The following is a 21,530-nucleotide window of genomic DNA, read 5'->3' as shown; positions in this document are numbered from 1 at the left end:
TTGCAGATGATGTGAACCTATACCTAGAAGAATTCTAGCAGGTAAACAAATTCAGTAAAGTAGTAGGATATAAAATAAGGATACAGCTTTTCTATATACCAATAATGAATCTGAAAAAGAAGTCAGGAAAATTATCCATGAAAAAATGATAAACATAGGAATAAATGTAATGAAAGATATAAAAGGCTTCTACAAGGAAAATTACACAACAATGAAAAATGAATAAATGAAGATACTAGAAGATGAAAAAAACTTCCATGTTCACATATAGGCAAAGTTAACATTGTTATCATAGCAATTTTACTAAAAGTAATCTACATATTCAATGAAATTTCTATCAATATACCAATGTCATTCTTCACAAAACTAGAAAAAAATAGCTTAAAATTAATATGGAAGAAAAAAACAACCAGAATAGCTACATTGATTCCAAGCATGAAGAGCTATGCTGGAGGAATCACAATACCATTTTTAAAATTACACTACAGAGGTATAGTAAAAAAAAAAAACACGTGGAACTGGCATAAAAGACATGTAGACCAACAGAATAGAAGATTCAGAGACAAGAACACATGGATACAATCATCCTTGACAAATGTGCCAAAAACACATGTTGGAGAAAAGACAACCTTTAAAAAGAACACCTAGCATAACACCTACTATATGTCCTCTCTAACATGCAATAGTTAGAAATGTGTCTTTATATGACATATATCTAGACTAGAGACTGGCATTTAGTAGGCCCTAAAAAATATCAATAGGTGCTATGGTTTAAATATGTCCTCCAAAGATGATAGGTTGGAAACTTAATCCTTAATGCAGCAGTTTTGCAAAGTGGGACCTTGAAGTGGTTATTAGGTTTGGGCAGCTCTGACCTCATAAATATATTGATTCCATTAATAATCACTGGGTTCCACACCCCAGCAGTGAGTTCCTAATGAAAGAATTGAGTTGAGCCTCCTCCTCTCCATCTTCCCTCTCTTTCATTAACACATATGCATACACCTGCCTCTTTCCCTTCCACATTCCACCATGGGATGATGCAGCAAGTAGGTCCCTTAGTCATAAACTTTCTGGCCTCCTCCTAGAAAACAAATATATTTTCCTTATTAATTATCGAGTCAATTATATACTGTAATAACAATACAAAGTAAACTGAGATAATGAATGAATGAATGAGTGAATTCCATCAGCAACAACAATTCTACCAAGGGTAATCTCCTGTCCTAACACTGAGTTAAAAGGAAAATGACTTGGAAATTGAGAGGGAGTAGTGATTTAAAAGGAAATATATTTTAATATATTATTATATATTAATAAAAATAATAATAATTAATAATATATTAATATATTATTTTAATATATTATTCTTTAGGGGAATAATAACTAAAAATGTGTGTGGTGGTTCATGAAATATAATATATATGTTTGTTTGTTTCATTTTGTTTTTTAACTACAAAATGTGACCCAGTTTCAATGTATAAGGAAACCACTGACTTCTTCTAAAATTTGGGAAATTGTGGATTTTATTCATAAGTGCTGAGAGTGTATGTGTTTTGTGTGTGTCCTTTGAAAATTTACGTAAAAAATGATCCTGGGAAAACACATTACCCTATGTAAAAAAAAATGAAAGGAGATCCCTCTCATCCTGCAGAAAAGTGAACTCAAAATGGGTCAGAGACCTGGGAATTTGATGAGAAACTTTGCAAGTCCTAAAAGAAAACATAGGAGAAACTCTCTAACATATAGGTGCAGACAAGGATTTTCTTAACAGAATTCCTAAAGTTCAGAAAATAATATCAAGAGTCAATAGAAGGTATTGGTTTCAAATTAAACACTTCTGAAGAGCAAAACAAGCAATTAAAGGCATGAAAGGAAAGCTACTCTTCTGAAAGAGGATTCGTACGTAGAACATATGAACAAATGAACACAACTCCTCCCCCAAACAAGCAAACAAACTCAAATCACCCAATCAATGAATGGACATAGTAACTAATATAGACATTTTCTAAAGAAGTGCAAATGGCCAAGTGTATGAAAAAAAAATGTTCAACATCATTAGCCATCATGAAAATGCTAATCAAAACAACACTTGAGAATTCATCTCACCCTGCTTAGAGTGTAATCCTCAAGAATTCAAGTCAGAATTAATGCTGGTGAGAAAGTAGGGGAAAGGAGTTTTTTTGTACCCTGCTGGTGGGAATCTAAATTAGTACAGTACTATGGTTGGGATATGTGGTGTCTCTAAAAGCTCATGTGTGAAACACTGTAAGAATGTTTACAGGGGAAATGATCAGGTTATGGAAGCTTTAACCTAATCAGTGCATGATTTTTATGAAAAAAAAAATCAAACTAGAATCCAAACTCATTCATGAACCTATATGTAGAAATCCAAAATGCATATTAACAAGGTAAATATGGGCTTATTTCAAGAATATAAGTTTGATTTAATATTTAATAATAAACCAGTGATATTTATTACAGTAAAAGAAATAAGCTGGGTGCAGTGGCTTGGGAGGCTCAGGCAGGAGGATTGCAATTTCAGAGCCGGCTTGCAATTTATCAAGGCCCCAAGCAACTTAGCTGGTGTTTTAGTCATCTTTTTTTCTGCTTTAATTAAAATATCTGATAAGAAAAAGTTTAAGGCAAAAAAGTTTATTTGGGGGCTCAAGGTTTGTTTCACAGCTCTCAGACCACAGACATCTGGCTGCATTCCCCAGGGGCTTCCAGGTGAAGCTGAATATCATGGTGGAAGAATATGGCCAGAACGAAGCAGCTCATGTGATCAGAAAGCAGAGAGAGAGGGAACTACTCTCCAAATACAAAATATATATCCCAAAGGCAACCCCCAGGGACTCTCCCCCCTCCGCCACATCCTACCCAGGCATTAGTTAATGCCATCAGAGGATTGATTTACTAATTGGGTTAAGGTTCCACAATTTAGCTATTGTGCATTTCTCTAATTGCTAGAGATGTTGAACATTTTTTCATATATTTGTTGATGGATTGTATGTCTTCTTCTGAGAAGTATCTGTTAAGTTTCCTAGCCCATTTATTGATTGGGTTGTTTGGGGTTGTGTGTGTGTGTGTGTGTGTGTTAAGTTTTTTGAGTTCTTATATGTCCTGGAGAATATTGCTTTATCTGATGTGCATGTGGTAAAAACTTGCTCCCCTTCTGGGGGTGTTCTATTCACCTCAATGATTGTTTCTTTTTTTGAGAAGAAGCTTTTCTGTTTGAATCCATCCCACATATTGATTCTTGATTTTATTTCTTTAGAACTCTTTTTTTAATTTTATTTCACTTTAGGACTCTTGTTAAGGAAGTAGGAGCCTAATCTGACATGATCAAGATGTGGGCCTACTCTTTCTTCTACTAGATGCAGAGTCTCTGGTCTAATTCCTAGGTCCTTGATTCACTTTGAGTTGAGTTTTGTGCATAGTGACAGATGGGGGTGTAGTTTCATTTTGCTGCATGTATAGTTTTAGTTTTCCTAGCACCATTTGTTGAAGAGGCTATCTTTTCTCCAATATATGCTTTTGGCAACTTTGTCTATTATAACTGTATTTTTGTGGGTTTGTCTCTGTGTCTTCTATTCTGTATCATTGGTCTACAAGTCTATTTTGGTGCCAATACCATACTTTTTTGTTACTATTGCTCTATAGTATAGTTTAAGTTCTGGTATTGTGATGCCACCTACTTCAGTTTTCTTGCTAAGGATTGCTTTGGCTATTCTGGGTTTGATTATTTTCAAAATGAATTTCATGATTGCTTTTGCTATTTCTGTGAGGAATGTCATTGGGATTTTGATTGGAATTGCATTACATCTGTACAGTACTTTTGTTAGTATGGTCATATTGACAATATTAATTCTGCCTATCCAAGAACAGGGGATATTTTTTCCATCTTCTATGGTCTTGTTTAATTTCCTTCTTTAGCATTCTGTAGTTTTCATTGTAGAGGTCTCTCACCTCTTTTGTTGATTCCCAAGTATTTTATTTTATTTTTGAGGCTATTGTAAATGGAGTAGTTTTTCTAGTTTCTTTTTCAGAGGATTTTCACTGATGTACAGAAATGCCTTTGATTTATGGGTGTTGATTTTATATCCTGCTACTTTGCTGAATCCATTTGTTAGTTCTAGAAGTTTTGTGATGGAATTATTTGGATCCTCTAGATATAGAATCATATCACTGGCAATACTGATAGATTGAGTTCTTCTTTTCCTATCTGTATCCCTTTAATTTCTTTCTTCTGTCTAACTACTCTGGCTAGAGTTTCAAGAACTGTGTTAAATAGGAGTGGTAAAAGAGGGCATCCCTGTCTTGTTCCAGTTTTTAGAGGTGATGCTTTCAATTTTTCTCCATTTAGAATGATATTGGTCATGGGCTTATCATAGATAGCTTTTACTATGTTAAGATGTGTTCCTGTTATCCCTAGTTTTTCTAGTGTTTTGAACATGAAGGGGTGCTGTATTTTGTCGAATGCTTTTTCTGCATTTATTGAGATGATCATATGATTCTTACCTTTAAGTCTATGCGATGTGATGAATTACATTTATTGTTTCTGTATGTTGAACCAACCTTGCATCCTTGGGATGAACCCCACTGGATCATGGTGCACTATCTTTTTGATATGTTTTTGTATTTGATTTGCCAGAATTTTATTGAGAATTTTTACATCTATGTTCATCAGAGATATTGGTATGAAGTTTTCTTTATTTGATGTGTCTTTGTCGGGTTTTGGAATTAGGGTAAGATTGGCCTGAAAGAATGAGTCTGGAAGTGTTCACTCTTTTTCTATTTCATGAAATAATTTGAGGAGTATTGGTATTATTTCTTCTTTGAAGCTTTTGGAGAACTCAGCTGTGAATTTGTCTGGACCTGGGCTTTGCTTGGTTGATAGGCTTTTGATGTTTTCTTCTTTCATTGATTGAAATTGATCTGTTTAACTTGTGTATATCATCCTGATTCAGTTTGGATAAATCATATGACTCTAGAAATTTGTCTATGTCTTTGGTATTTTCTTTTTTGTTGGAGTACAAATTTTCCAAAGAGTTTCTAACTATGTTTTGTATTTCTGTAGTGTCTGTTGTGATATTTCTTTTTTTATTATGCATTTTAGTAATTTAAGTTTTCTCTCTCCTTCACTAACATGGCTAAGGGTTTGTCAATTTTATTTATTTTTTCAAAGAACCAATTTTTAATTTTGTCATTTTTTTCAGTTGTTTCTTTTGTTCTAATTTTATTGATTTCAGCCTTGATTTTAATTATTTTCTGTGTTCTACTATTTTGGTATTGATTTATTCTTTTTCTAGGAATTTTGACTCTTGAACTTGAGAAGAGTTTGTTTGATAAACATAGATGCTCATTTGTTTGGGGCAGATATATTTGTAATTGTTATGTCTTATTGGCATATGGTTCCCTTAAGCAGTATTAAATTGCCTTCTTTATTCCTTTTGATTAACTTTAGCTTGATGTCTCCTTTGTTTGATATGAGGAGGGAAACCCCTGTTTGTTTCCATAGTCCAAGTGATTCATCTTCAGTCTGGGGATGTCTTTTCCTATGAGATGAATCTCTTGTAGTAGCATATTGTTGGGTCTTTTTTTATTAAATCCAATTTGCCAGTTTATGTCTTTTTATTGATGAGTTTAGGCCATTAACATTCAGAGTCATTATTGAGAAATGGTTTGTATTCATGGTCATTTTGTTTATTGGTTTTTAACTTGGCTTGATTTCTCCTTTGATTGGTTTTTCCTTTAGTGTAATACCTCCTTTTGCTGATTTTCATTGTTGTTTTTCATTTCCTTCTCATGGAATATTTTGCCAAGGACATTCTGTAGTGCAGGCTTTCTAGTTGTAAATTCTTTTAATTTTTGTTTATCATGGAAGGTTTTTATTTCATCATGAAATCTGAAGCTTAATTTTGCTGGATATAAGGTTCTTGGTTGGAATCCATTTTCTTTCAGAGCTTGGTATATGTTTTTCCCGGATCATCTAGATTTGAGGGTCTGGGTTGAGCAATCTGAAAAGATCCTAATTAGTTTACCCCTATATGTAATCTGATTCCTATCTCTTGTGGCTTTTAAAATTATCTCCATATTCTGTATGATAGGCATTTTCATCATAATGTGACTTTATGTAGATCTGTTGTGATTTTGTACATTTTGTGTCCTGTAAGACTCTTGTATTTGATTTCCATTTCATTTTTTATGTTTGGAAAATTTCTGATATTATTTCATTGAATAGATTGTTCACTCTTTGTTTTGCAATCTATGTCTTCTTCTATCCCAGTAATTCTTAAAATTGATCGTTTCATGTTATCTTATAATTTTTGGATGTTCTGCTCATGGTTTCTCTTACCATCTTCACTGTGTGGTCAACTTTATTTTCAAGATTATATATTTTGTTTTCATTGTAAAGTTTGCCTTCTACATGATCTAATCTGTTGGTGATGCTTTCTATTGAGTTTTTAATTTGATTTATTATTTCCTTCATTTCAAGAATTTCTGTTTATTTTTTTCAGAATATCTCTTTATCGAAGTAATCTTTTGCTTCCTTTAGTTGTTTATATAGCTCTTTATTAAAATGATATTTTGTTGGTTGTATTTTATCTCTTATATTATCCTTGAATTCACAGAACATTTTAATTTTGTACATCCTGAACTCCTTATCTGACTGGCCATGGATTGTAATAGTGTAGTGTCTTGGTTTGTTTTGGGGCACTTTCTTCCCTTGTTTTTTTATGTTGTTCTTCTGTCTTCCCTTCTAGCAGTGTGGACCCAAGGTATTATAGTTTTTACCCTATAGGATTTTAGTGTCCCTGCAGAGTTCCAATACCTCTCCTTTAAGGTGGACATAAATATTAACAGATTCCACTACAAACAATATACAGCCTTAAACCAAATTGCTCCTATTAAGATGTTTATGGTTTTGTCATAATGGACATAAATGGTGAGTTTAAATATTATCTACAATATTAAACAGCAGGTTTGTAGAAGGATCAATAGTTTCTAAAATGGTGGACAAAGAGAACTGGGGGGGGGCATATAGGATGAGATGTTAAAGAGGAAGGAGTTGAGGATATAAAGTTCTTAGGAAGTGTGAAAGAAGAATCAAAAGAAGTTGGCTAGTAGCAGCAGAAAAGAGAAAATAGAGAAAGAGATTTTTGGGGAGATAAGTATAGGGAACACAATAGAGTACAAAAAACAAACATAAAAATAAAAAAATAAAAAAATGTAAAAATAAAAAAAGAATGTACAACATAACTGTAATATACTATTGAGATATCCCAGTCCTCAGTAGTCTAGTGCATTAAAAGTACTTGGTTTCACAAATATTGGGGATGTGAGGGTGGGGAAAGACAGAGAAAAGAAAAAAAGCCTCAAAGGAAAATTAAAGGACAGTTTCTGTTGGACTTCTTTCCTGCTATCCTTTTTATCTAGTAGGTGGGGTTGTCTGTTGTTTGCTGGTTATCTGCACCCGCAGGATGATGAAGGTATTAGGGTGGGAGGGTTGGTATTGGAGGTGAAACTCCTAAAGGTGGGGTATAGCACTTTCCAATCCCCATTGGAATAGTGCACCCCAAGGATCTTCTTTGGGGCCCACTCATGTGTTGTGGGTGCCTAGCTTTATCTCCTTATATATCTCCTGTAGACCTCACAATTCCTGGTCTCTAATTTAGTCTCTATACTATATCTCACTTACCCCCTCTCTTTCTACTTCCCAATCAGGAAATTCTCTCTCCAGAGGACTTGTTGGCTGCATTATGGGGCCTGCACACCTGTCATGGAGAGCAGTTTTATACCAGACAGGTCAGGACCAGGCTTTGCAAGCTACAGACTGGCCACTAGCCACAAGCACTGTGTTGGGTTAGTGGCTATGGAGGAGAGGGGAGATGGGGGACTATAGGTAATTTAATATTGCTTCTAGGCCCCAGCTGGTGTCCCAAGCTCTGAGTTTCCCCAACTAAAGATGGCGATGGTGGTTGTGAGGATAACCCAAGATGGCAACAGAAGTTTCCCAAGATGGAGGCAGTTGTTTCAGAGATGGGGTGACAAGGTGGGGAAGGTGGTGTCACTGGTGAGCGTGTTTAGAGATGCAGCTCAGTGGTGTGAAGTGCTGTGGTGGGTTGCTGTCTCCAGACCCTGTCCCATGTCCCCAGGCTACCTCATGGAGCAACTATGGCAGCAGTTGTAGTGTCCCAAGATGGAGGTGATTAGAGAGCCCCATGTTGGTAGATGGGGGTCCACATGTGGATGGGAGTCCTACATGGGAGTGGCTTCTGGGTATCCTGTGCACAGCCTGGGGGATCCTATGTGGGCGCTGAAGCTGGATGACCTGTGTGAGCTCAGTGACTGGGATTCCTGCAGGGGTCAGGGCTCCTCTAATAACTTGAAGAGAAACAGTATTCTCATGGCTTGAATACTATGTCACAGAGTGATAAGGAATGCAGCTTCCCTCTAGCTTGCCATCTTGGATCCCTGGTTTCTTAAAATTTTAACTCATTTCATTACCTTTATTCATAAAAATTTTCCTTGATTTAAATAAGATCTCATTATGAGTACATGGAGTTCTACTTTTCTATCACTAAACATCTCATAATGTTAGTTGTTTACATTAGATATGACTTGAAACAAATTTAGTTTCTATTTTATCTATCATAGGCAAGTGTTTTATTGATTACCAATTTCTTTGTCATTGCTACACCAAGTACAATTATTTTTGACTGAATAAAGTACATTTTCCTGTGCCCAAGTAGACATTTAAAAAAATATGTTTCGAGACTTGGTAATAAACACATTTCACATTGGTCCCTAGATCCAGTTGTGAAAAGGTACATAGTTCAACTTATGATTTTTTGACAGATAATGGTAGTTTCATTAATATGTAATCAAGATGGTAGTGGGGGCAATCAGAGGTTATAAATGAATTTTCTCATTCCTGGTCCAGTTATGGAAGGAGACAAAACTTTGACCATGCATTTAGACAAAACGTGTACAATAGACAAAACATGTACAAAGTGAGAGTCTTGGTAAGAATAAAATTTTTACCCCCCTCCCCACCCCCACAATTAGAAGGAAAAGTGTCATAAACAAAAATAGTATTTAAAAATTTCCAGCAACAGCAAATAATCAAGAGAGTCAAGGAAAGAAATGCAACACATATGTTTTTTTTCTCATTAATCATGGAGGTAGTAGGAAATTTAAGCTTGGTTCAGACAGCATTTGAGAAACTGAGTATTCATAGGTATGAAAAATATGTTAGAATAAAAGTAAAATTTTCATTAATACAAATTTGTAAAAGGAAGCAAGTTGTGAGAAAATAGTGTTCATACTTTCTTATTATACTTTTATTCATTTTAAATTTTTTTCATTGGTTTTGAGTTGAATGTTAATTCTGTAAGTTTGGGTGACACAAGTAGATACTATGTTTTCTATTGTTGCCTATCACTTGGAGAATTTCAGTGATATTTGCTACAAATAATTTTCAATGCTCGAGAAAAAGTACTGAGAAACCTATTTTGGGAAGATGAATATTATATCAGCTGGCCTCTGGGACCTTTGAAAACTAGAAAACTTACTTTGAATAAGATAATGATGAGGAATTGGGGCTTATATTGATGAGAAGACAGTTTCCAGATGATTAAATGTTTCTTTGCCCAATCAAGCATGCAGAAGGCAGCCCTGAAATAGATGAGCTAAATCATAAGCACTGAATACTAACTGCAGAAATTATTTTCTTAGTTGTTTACAGCATGATATATGAAATAAACTTTGTGTTGTGTATCCTCAAACTATCTTATTTTAAAATCAATATTTTTCAAAATATTTATGATGTGTATTACCATTTCATAAATATTTTCTGGTTTTTTAAGATTGATAATACAGAGACTTCAGAAGCTGCCCATAGCCATAATGGCTTACAAGGAATTTTTGTATTAATTTTTTAGCTCCATCCTATTTTAGCAGCCTGCTTATCTTTGAGATTCTAACATCTCTTAGAAACATTATCCACTGTTTATGTGCACAAGAAATTCGTTAATATCTATGTGATGCTTTAGTATATAACAAGAGATTTTCTTTTCTTTTTACTTTGCGGTGGGGGGTGGTGTTTATTGAACCCAGGGGAGGTTTAATCACTGTGCAGCATCCCCAGCCCTTGATAGGGCCTTTCTAAGTTGCTGAGGCTGGCTTTGAACTTGCAGTCTTCCTGCCTTAGCCTTCCAAGCCTCTGGGATTGCCAGCATGTACCACCACTCAGGCTTGCAATTTCCATTTTTAAAATTGCTTTTGACAATTTAGGAAAAACACTGAATGGGAATTTAAAACCTAAAGAGAAAGAAAATTAAGTATCATTGATACTATTCTTATGATTCTTTCCTCTCCTAGATAAAACCAGCTAATATACTTTGTAGGAAATCATTTGATTCTTTCTGTGATTTCAAAGAATTTTGTGATGGGAAGAATGCATACTGTGTGGAGGACACTTTTTCTCGCAATGGACAAGAGTGTGATTCGGGTAGAGGCTACTGCTTTGATGGAATATGTCGGTCTTTTGACAAACAGTGTCAAAATTTAATCGGAAGTGGTAATGAACTTAATTTTTTCTTGGTTCCTTAAATATTATTATTCCAAAATCAATTTTATGCTACAAAAAGGTAAAAATAATTTGTTAATGACTTAAAGTCCTGCCTAGTATATATTTGTGTTAACCTCATCAGACGTTAATTCTTTCAAAAATGTTTTTGCTTGCGATATCTATAAGCAAATGTAGAAAAATGACAAGCAATTTATTCCTAAAATACCTTGATTGTTAGATAATGGAAATTCTTTGATCTGGTGTCTATGCTTAGGGTCAGTTGTCATCCATAGTAACCTAAGTTAGTGTTCCTAATTTGTTAACTTTCCAAGTTCCTTTAAACATGTTTACCTACAATATTGGAATCTCCCAGATTTGTGGATTTTTATCCCAATTTACTCTTTCTTATAATTTCCTAGTTTCAGAAATCTTATATTTGGGATTTAAAAAAAGAAGGAGAGGACAGTGCTCCTTTTATTTTAGTTTCCTACCTATCAGCCTTCAAAGATTTTTATAAATCCAAGGAATTAATAGATTAACTGCCTTGGGCAGTAAATAATAAAATGATGATGATGATAATGATAATAATAATAATACAATAAATTCATATATCAAGAGCAAACTTTTTACATCTCTTTGTGTCTTTGGAATATACTTTTGTATGGCTCTCATTTCAGTTCTAGACCATGGCTTAAATTTCTGAAGTTTCCACCTAACATTAACAAAAAGATCTTCTGCAGAAAGGGTCCTTAAGTTTTGTGAAATGGCATCTCAGTCTTAGGATTATTTTCCTCAGCACATACAATTACTATCCCAGAAGCAATTAACCTCAGACTATGGAACATGGAAGGGAGGTTTTAACATGAAGTGTTGAGAGAGAGAGAGAGAGAGAGAGAGAGAGAGAGAGAGAGAGAGAGACTCTTCTGAGTCTTCTGAGGACTTTTTAGGGGAACTCAGTCAAAGTCTGTTGTTCTTGTATGTGAACACCATTCTAATGGACTTCCTCACCCATAGGCAGAAACACAAGTGTCTGCTAACCTTCATCACAGACCTGCTCTGGGAATGAAGTATGGTGAAAAAGTATTGTGAGTTATAAACATAAAGGAATTAACAACTGCCATAAAATAAGTACATTTTGTTCAAGGATCTTTGAACTACCAAAGGAAAGGAAAACCAAAACCAAAAACAATACAAAAGAACTAAACAAGCAAACAACAACAACAAAACAACAGTCATTAATGTTGACTTAGGCCTACTGGGTTACAAATGCATCTTTTCCTCTGAATTCCCACAGTAGGTTACTGGAGTTCCTATTGTCATTGTCCTTTGAAATTTTCTGTCCCTCCACTATGCACCCTGGTAATTTCTGATGCAGCTATGGTCATCAAGGGTCTGTCCTGAAATGTTCCAATCTCCAGTTACTCCTAATTTACCATGTCAGAGTGATGACCACCTATTGTAAATTGAATTTTTCACAATTTAAAAACTAGACATAATTAAATATATCAAAAAGCTGAAGTGGATGAATATTGATGTCCTTTCTAGTTTTAAAATTCAATAACTCTTATATGGTGATTATTAGGATACCAGGGAATAGGGATGGGGGCTGTAGTATGGGTTAAAGAGAGTTAATGATCTTTGAATTGGTTATCAGTATTACACTCTAGATAGTATTCCTCTATTAATACAGTAAAGTGTATCTTTACAATAGGCAGGGAACTAAGACACAAAATAATCATTTTAGGAGAAATAGGAACATCACTGCTTATTTTCCTTAAAACTACAGAACCTTTCTAATAATTTTTCTGTTTACTTTCTGTTTAATATAGAACAAAGTCCACCAAATTTAAAATTAGAAGCTCTCTTTTTAATCTAGTTTTCACATCATCAACCTTTTAATGCTGGGGAACTATTCGTCTCTTTCAGAATCAAATAATGATTTCCAGAGCAGACACATTATTTCTATTATATAATCCAGATTCTGAATTCTAATTTACCCAAGTTGTTATTGTTGTTGTTTTTAGATTCTAGAGGTGGTTCATTTGCTTGTTATGAGGAAATAAATTCCAGATTTGATAGATTTGGAAACTGTGGCTCGGACATTTGTCGTTTTCCGTATGTATTTACAAAATTACAATTATGCTTGGAATGTAGGTTATAGGTTGCTAAAATTATAGAAACTTTTCTGTACAAAACACAATGGCATATTTTGCCTGGGTTTCTTTATCTGAGCTAAACGATATTATTAACTGCCTATAATAACATGTGTTTAGAACCTATAATATAAAAGTAATCATAAAAAACCTCTATTATTGCAAGGGGATAGATATTATTAGGCAGTTTACATATAGATAATATATTTATGACATAAATTATATAGTTATACATCTCAAATGTGTGTATTAAAAATTACTCATCCCATTTTTTTTGTATGAAAAATTGAATGAAATGATCACTTGTTCAAATTTAAGAAGTTAGTATAAGGCAGAAAAGGGCTGTCAGACTGTAACAATCATTTTTCTCTTGCTAAATTGCCTCATAAAACAAAAAGAGCCATATTGTAAGTCATTGGTAATTTTTTAGAATATTATTTAGAAAAAATGCTGAAGACCTAGGATTACATTAATAAAGCATTCTTCTTAACTTAGCTATATGCTAAGTTAATTAAAAGTAAGCTATAATTTCACATTTGGTAGGGAACCAAGACAGAAAATTAACAATTTAGAAGAAATACGGAAGGCCACAGCTACTTATTTTCTAACAACAGAGAACATAAGTTATTAACTTATTTTTCTGAGTTACCTATGTTATTTCAATAATGATATTTTTTCCCTTATTTTTCTAGTCATATGCTATGTGGAAAATTAGTTTGTACATGGCCACATAAGGCGTTAATTTCAAGAGCAAATTTTTCTGTAATTTACTCACATGTACGAGATCAAATATGTGTATCTACATATCCTGCTGGTCGGAAACCAGCTCATGATACGATGACCACTTACAAAACTCCTGAAGACAGAGATGAAACCTTTGTAGAAGATGGCACCATGTGTGGTCCTGACATGGTAATTAGAACTACAAAAATTCAAGTTATTTTAAAATAGTTATTTTTATGGTTACACTCATTTTGATAGTATACTAATCATACATATTTCCCCCATTATTTTTATTGTGGTAGATTACACATAATAAAGACTCCCACTTTAAACATTTTGAAGTATATAATTTAGTGGTATTAAATATCTGCATAATGTTGAACAACCATTACTACCATGTGTTTCCATGACCCCTTTTCTCTTGTAAAACTTTACTAGTTGAACAGAACAATAGCTCTCCCATTCACTCCTTCCCCCAGGTTCATTCTGAGTTCTTTCTTTATGAGTGTGACTCTACAGGTACCTCACATGGAGGGAATCCTTCAGTATTTTTCTTTCTGATTTGTTGCATTTAGCATAAAGTTCTGTGATCTATACTGAACCATAAGTCAGTATTTCCTTTCATTCTTTTTAAGGCTGAATATTATTCTATTGTAAGTATATGTCACTTTTTCTTTATCCATTCATCAACCAATGGATATTTGGAGGCTCACCCAGTTTAGCCATTGTAAATAATGTCACTATGAATACAAGGATAAAAATATCTCTTTTAAGACAAGACCCCAATTTCAATTAGTTTTAGTATATACCCAGAAATGGGATTGTTGAATATAGTAAATATATATATATATATATATATATATATATTTTGAGGAACTACCATAATGTTTTCCATAATGACTATCATTATATGTTCCTGCCAAAATTTCACAAGACTTCCATTTTCTCTATGTTATCATCAATACTTTTTATTTTCTGTTTTTTTCTTCCTTTTATTTTCTTGTTTTGATAGCACACATCTTAATAGATATGAAGTGCTATCTCATTGTAGCTTTTATTTATATTTCTATAATGATTAGTGATATGAAACATCTTTTCATGTACTCAATTGGCCATTTGTATATCTTATTTGACCTATTATAGTCCATTTTTAATATTTCTGTCATTGGGCCTGTACCACATTATTATCATCACTGTAGTTTTGTAGTAAGTTTTGAAATCATAAAGCATGAGATCTTTACAATTGTTCTTTTTGCAAGACTGTTTTGCTCTTGGGTTCCTTGAGTCTCTGTATGAATTTAAGTTCTGATTTATTCTGTTTCTGTAAAGTATATTATTGGAATTTTGATGAGAATTACATTGGATCTGTAGATTTCTTTGAATAGTATACACATTTTAACAATATTTTTTTGAAACCAAGAATGTGAAATGTGGTTCCATATATTTATGTCTTTAGTTTCTTTCACTAATGTTTTGTTGTTTTCATAGTCCCAGTTTTTCACTTCATTGGTTAATTCCTAAGTATTTTTTTCTTTTTGGTGTTGTCATAGATTGAATTATATGAGTAGCTATCTTTTCAGATTGTTCATTGTTAGTATATAAAAATGCAACTAAATTTTTTGTTGGTTTTTTATCTTGATACTTTGCTGAATGCATTTATTCTAATAGCATTTTTTGGTGTTTTCCTTAGAGTGTTTTACATATAACATCATATCATGTGTAAACAATGATGGTTTTACTTCTTGCTTTCCAATTTCTATGCCATTTTTTCATCCCTAATTGTATTAGTTAGAACTTCTAGTATTATGTTGAATAGATGTGATGAAAGCAGGCATCTTTATCTTGTTCCTGATCTTAAGAGACCTTAATTTTTTTATTATCAACTACAATATTTACTGTTGGATTTTCATATACAATTTTTATTCCATTTAAGTAATTTTCTTCTCTCTCAAGTTTGTTTATCAGGAAAGAGTGCTAAATTTTCTTGAGTACCTTCTCTTTACCAATTGAGGTCAGCCTGTATTTTCCTCCTTCAAAGATTAAATGTTTCTTGATAGTACATAACAAATATTTTAATGCCATCAATTTATGCGTCACATTTTATAAACCCAAACACATTACTGTTTTATGGATTTTTAACCAACCAAAGTACTTGAATTTATACTTAGCAAATGATAGTTCCAAATTTTAACTTAATTGTAAATGACTCAGATGTTTTACTTCTATCCCTTAAAACATTTATCACAGTGATATTTATCTACTTTATTTCTAATAGTTATTTCTACATTATCTGTGAAATTTAAGATACCAAACATAGACTTTGTTATTATTTTTTTCCAAGGTAGGGAAAAAAGAGTTGCTGTAACAATCTTGATTGACTAGAAACCCAGACAAAGAAAGTATGTTAACTGTTATGAATATAGCTTTGTTGTACCTTTCTAATAAATTTACATTAACCAATGTGTCAGGAATTTTCTTATGCAAAATTCCAGTCATAAGTCAAAGAAATAGATATATACCAAGTTTACCAGGTTTATGACTAGAGAGTTAAATAAAAATTATATTTATGGCAAGCTGATACAAGTTGAGGCTACTTATTATATGGCTATACATGAAAGTCTTTATATAAATCTTGAATTTCCAGTCTGAAAGTTAATTTTTCAGTGACTTCCAGCAGAATTGTCTAAAATATCAATCATTTAATAAATGTCTATCTCTATTTATTTATTTACTTATTTAAGGTACCAGGGATTGAACTCAGAGGTACTCAACCACTGAGCCACATCCCCAGCCCTATTTTGTAATTTATTTAGAGACAGGGTCTCACGAAGTTGCTTAGCACCTAGCACCTTGCCTTTTCTGAGGTTGGCTTTGAACTCATGGTCCTCCTGCCTCTGCGTCTTGAGCTGCTGGTATTATTGGTGTGCTCCACCATGCCCGACAAGAATAAGATGGAGAGCTAAAAGCCTCCAATCAAACAAACAAACAAACAAACAACAACAACAACAAAAAAAATATATATATACAATGTAGGCATGCAGAACCCAAAAGTGATTTCACCAGGAAAAAACCCCATGAACTCAAAATAACAGAAAAATAAAGTGACCATGGATAGCCTCAAGTTCTTTCTAGGAATTTTGGGGACAGTTTACATAGGCAAATATTAATTAAACATTGCCAAATTTTTGTCAAAGTATTGTCTGATGACTGGAACAAGGGTTGGTAGTTTGGGAAGTGTTTTGGACCAATAAATATACTTCCAGGAATTCCTTCCCAGTGGGTCATCAGTGGGCTGTAAACATCAAGATGCATGGGTAGCTCAAGATATTGGGTGACCATGCCCCTTATGTTCATCTCCTAGACCAGGTGTTTCTTTCAACTCACAAATGGGATAAGATTTTTTTTAATGGAATCTTAAGAGGCTGCAAAACATAATAGGCTATTAATCTTGACAATTTGTTGAGACCCTAGTCTCTTAGGGTCATTCAGAGTGAACCAGAGAGAGCATTTGTCTCTTACTTTATTTTTTTTGTACCAGGGATTGAACCTGGGGGCACTGAACCACTAAGTCACATCCCAAGCCCCCTTTTTCTAAAATTTTGAGACAGGGTCTTGCTAAGTTGCTCAGGGCCTTGATAAGTTATTGAGTCTGGCTTTGTATTTGTGATCCTCCTGCTTCAGCCTCCTGAGCTTCTGGTGGCTCTTTTAAAAACGCATAAAACACTCACATTAAATTAGAGTGTACTTTCAGTTATATAGTCTATGCTATACCACAAATTTATACAAAAATTTTCTAGGGTGCACTGAGAAAGAACCAATGCTTCCCTTTTACATTCAAAGCACAACAGAGATCTCCAAACCCACCATAGTTGAACCAGACCCCTCCTTTCACCTCCCTGGAAGCTGGTACCATAATCACAAACAAAATCCAATGGTCTGTGTCTGACAGCTGGCTCCAGAAGAACTGAAAATGGGCTCAAAAGAAGGGACATAAAAGCCTCAAACAATAAAAAATAGAAAGGAAGGAGGGTCAACATCTAGTGCTGGCAAGAATTTACTAGGGGGTCAAATATGGGGCCCATATATTCCTAAAATTCATTTTTCTGCTTTATCAAAAGTGACAAGTTCAGTTGACTCTGGCTCAAACGGAAAGAAAGAAGCTTTCCAAATCTGTGTTGCAGCTACATGTACCATCCTTGCTTGTTACCTTCATCCAGGGCTGAATAACTAAGGGTTAAGTCCCTGGGAGTGTAGTATACAAATGACCCTATTGGAGGGCATTAGGTCTGCCAGGATCACCAAGCTTTGTTACTAGTAAGAGACCAGAATCTGGGGTCCCAAGTAACTTTCACCTGCCTGCAAAAGGAATAAGAGAAGAACAACATAAACAGAAAAAATAAATTTCACGCTCAGGTTAGCCACACTGGAATGACAGGTAATCTTATTTAACAGAAAGTTTGTATCCTTTGAAGGACATCTCCCCAACTACCCTCCCACCTCCCACTAGAACCTCAATTTCTAGAAACCATTATACTCGGTGCTTCTTATGAGTACAACTTTTTTAGATTTCACATAACAGTGAGATGGAAAGGTATTTGTCTTTTTGTACCTGTCTTATTTTATGTAAAATAATTCCTCCAAATTCATTCATGTTGCCACACATGATGTATTTTCTTCATTTTTAAGGTGAGTAGTATTCCATTATGTATAAATCTCACATTTTCTTTATCCACTGATCCATTGAGGATACATACATTATTTCCATATCATGGCTATGGTGAATGATGCTGTAGTAAATATCAACATGGGGCTATCTCTTTGACATATGATTCCATTTCCTTTGGATATACATGTACCCTCAAGTGGAATTGCTAATTCATATGGCATGTCTATTTTTGTATAAGTGTGGTGTGAAGAATCTCCATAATGTTTTCCTTAATTGTTCTGTTAATTTACAATCTTACAAATGTGTATGAAGGGTTCCCTTTTCTTCCTGTCTGTGCCAATATTTATCCTTTGTCTTTTTGATAATAACTCATTTAAAAGTTATAGGGTGATATCTCATTGCCATTTTAATTTTTTATATGTGTTATAGACTTCTGCTTTGTTACAAGCTTTGTTCAGGTTTCTCTGAGGCTTCCATAAAATATTCTCTCTGTATCTATACAGGGCTATTTTAAACTTATAACAACTTTGCATATACAAATTCTCACTTTTACTTTGCCATCTTCCACTTTTTTGTATGTGTTTTTGATGCCATAATTTGTATATTTAAAAATTTTTATCCTTAACCTATGATTGCAACTTTGGTTATTTATAATAGATTTGCCTTTTAACCTTCATACTAATTTATACTACAGATATAATTGATTTATATATTGAATGCCCAGTTGAATTTTTTAGTTCAATGACAGTAATCTTCAGATCTATCATCATTGTCGTATCAAAGTGTTGTCAATTTGTCCTTGTTCTCTTTGTACTCATTGCACCAGTGAATTTTGTACGAATTAGCTTCCTCTTCCTCCAGAGGAACTCCCTTTAGGATTTTTTTCTAAGTCAGTTCTCATGGTGATAACATCTCAAACGAAGCATTTTGTTGGGAAAATTCCTTAGAGCCCCTTAATTTTTTGAGAAGCAGGATTATTGGGTGAACAATTTTTGTTTGGCATTTTCTTTTTTCTTTCAGTATTTTGAACATATCATCCCAGTACATTTTGACTTATGAAAATCCTGCTAAAAATTGGCTAATACTCTGATAGAGGTTCCCTTTTATATAACTTAATTTACTTTCCCCTTGCTTCTCTCAATATTGTCCCTTTGTTTTTAACTTTATACATTGTGATTTTGGTGTGCCTTGATGTAGATTACTTTGGATCTATATTATTTAGTGTCTTGTAATCTTCCTTGATCTAGGTCTGCCAGGACTAGAACATTCTCTGCCATTATTTATTTGAATATATATATATATATATATATATATATATATATATATATATATATATATATATTTTTTTTTTTTTTTTTCTCTCTGTTTTGTTATTTGGGTAAAGCAATAATGCTTGTATTATTATGAATGGCAGTGTTTCATAAGTCCCTTAAATTGTGTTTGCTCTTTTGATTTTTGATCCTTAGATTGGATGACTTCCAGGGACCTATCTTCATGTCACATAGTTTTCATTCTACATGATCTAATCTGCTATTGAATGCCCAATTGATTTTTTTAGTTCAACGACAGTATTCTTCAGATGTGTAATTTTTATTTTTCACTTTTTAATTCTATTTTTAAATTGACACTCTCAGTTTATTCTTGCTTTTCTCTCCTGCCTTTGATGAGCATTTTAAAAACCATTATTTTGAATTCTTGTCAGATACATCATATATCACTAACTCGAATTGATTTCCAGAAATTTTATCTTATTCTATTAACTGAAGTATATTTTCTCATTAACCTTCATTCTCTGTGTTGATTCATACATATTTGATAAACAACTACCCCTCCCATCTTGAAGACTCACCTCAGGTAGGAGGAGGATCTCAGTGATCTACTTGGTGACGTTTTTCTCAAATATTTTTTGTTTTTTTCTGACCTCTAGCTCTGTTTTTTTATGGTCTCGTGGAGCTTAGGACGTGCCCTGTCCTAATAGTATTCCAACACTGGTAAAGTAGTAACCAAAATTCATAGGTAGCTGGAAGGTTGGGGGTGTAACTGTGTTTTCCATTTTTTTTCCCATATTAATGATAATGCTGATTCTAGGTACTTATGTCCCTTTTTGTCCGCACTAAACCGAGAATAGGATCTATGGCAAATGCTGTATTCACATTTCAAATGCACATTCTGGGGAGATAGCTGCTAAAAGTGAGCCTTTTGTACATGCACTTCTCTATTTTCTGTGTTCTAAAGTCACCCAGGAATGCAAACCCATGAAATCGTAGGAGTAGGTCATTAAGGAGATAGCACTAACACTGGGGGCTATAGACATCCTACTCAGTTCATGACCATACTCTTTTCAGGAAGAATGAGTAGTCCAGAATATATCACTGGGGTAAGCAAGAGGGAAATATTGTGCAATGCTGAGTGCTGGCTCTAGTTGTTACAGAGCCATTGTTTGTACTATTAGCTCTTGCATTCAAGTTTTTCAGAAACCAACCTATTAAGAATAAACTAGAAGAGAGATGAAACCCTTTGATCAGAGAAAATGAAATATAAATGTCCCTACTTCTTTATCTCATACTTTCAGCGATGCTCTATAATTAGTGTATAGGACTTCAACCTCCTTTGTTAAATTTACACCTAAGAATCTTAATTTTTAGCTGTTGTAAATTGTTTTGAACTCTGAATTGGTTTTTCAGGTAGTTTATTGTTAGCATATGACTCACACTACTGATTTTTACACGTTGATTTTGTATTCTAAGACTTTACCAAATTTGTTCATGATTTAAACAGTTTTTGGTGGAGTCTTTAGAATTTTTTCCATATAACATAATGTTATCTGAAAACAGGGATAGTTTAATTTCTTTTCTGCAAATATGCATGCCTTTTGTTTCTTTTCTAACCTAATTGCTCTCAATAGGACTTCTAGAACTATGCTGAATTGAAGTGGTGAGTAGACTATGTATTCTGATTCCTGATTTTTTTTTGGTATGTGTCAGGTTTTCTCTTTATTTCTCACACTAATGCTAGGAGGAATGAAATAATATAACAAGATGAACAGCAAAATTAAGTTCTAGGATACATCCTCCCAACCACTCACAAAGAGAGGCTTGATAGCAGAGTACCAAAGAGGCAAACCCCAAACAAGATGGCATGGGTCTAGATCCTATGTGACTTGGGAAGGCTTTTTCTTTTTCTTTCACCTAATTTGTTCTTCTTAGATATAAATGACATTAAAGTGTTTTTGGACAGGTTATACAGATATGGAGTATAACTTATTCTAATTAGGATCCCATTCTTGTGGTTGTACATGATGTAGAGTTTCACTGTAGAGGTTCACAACACTGGTTGTGTATTTATATACAAACATAGCAAAGTTATGACTGATTCATTCCACTCTTTCCAATTCCTGTCTCTCCTTCCTTCC

At 33.7% G+C, this 21,530-nt stretch overlaps 1 protein-coding gene across 1 annotated transcript in view; it reads left to right on the top strand.

The window, feature by feature from the left end:
- LOC143398243 (disintegrin and metalloproteinase domain-containing protein 5-like) overlaps positions 1-21,530 on the top strand; it is a 93,641-nt gene that overhangs the window by 47,607 nt on the left and 24,504 nt on the right. Inside the window, exons 14-16 of the mRNA XM_076855275.1 lie at positions 10,387-10,585; positions 12,601-12,691; positions 13,422-13,641. Of these exons, the coding sequence (XP_076711390.1) occupies positions 10,387-10,585; positions 12,601-12,691; positions 13,422-13,641 (510 nt within the window). The remainder of the gene's footprint in view (positions 1-10,386; positions 10,586-12,600; positions 12,692-13,421; positions 13,642-21,530) is intronic.

This window comes from Callospermophilus lateralis, chromosome 4 (assembly GCF_048772815.1).
Source record: "Callospermophilus lateralis isolate mCalLat2 chromosome 4, mCalLat2.hap1, whole genome shotgun sequence".
Classification (NCBI taxonomy): Eukaryota; Metazoa; Chordata; class Mammalia; order Rodentia; family Sciuridae; genus Callospermophilus; species Callospermophilus lateralis.
This window is presented reverse-complemented; position numbering and strand designations above follow the sequence as displayed.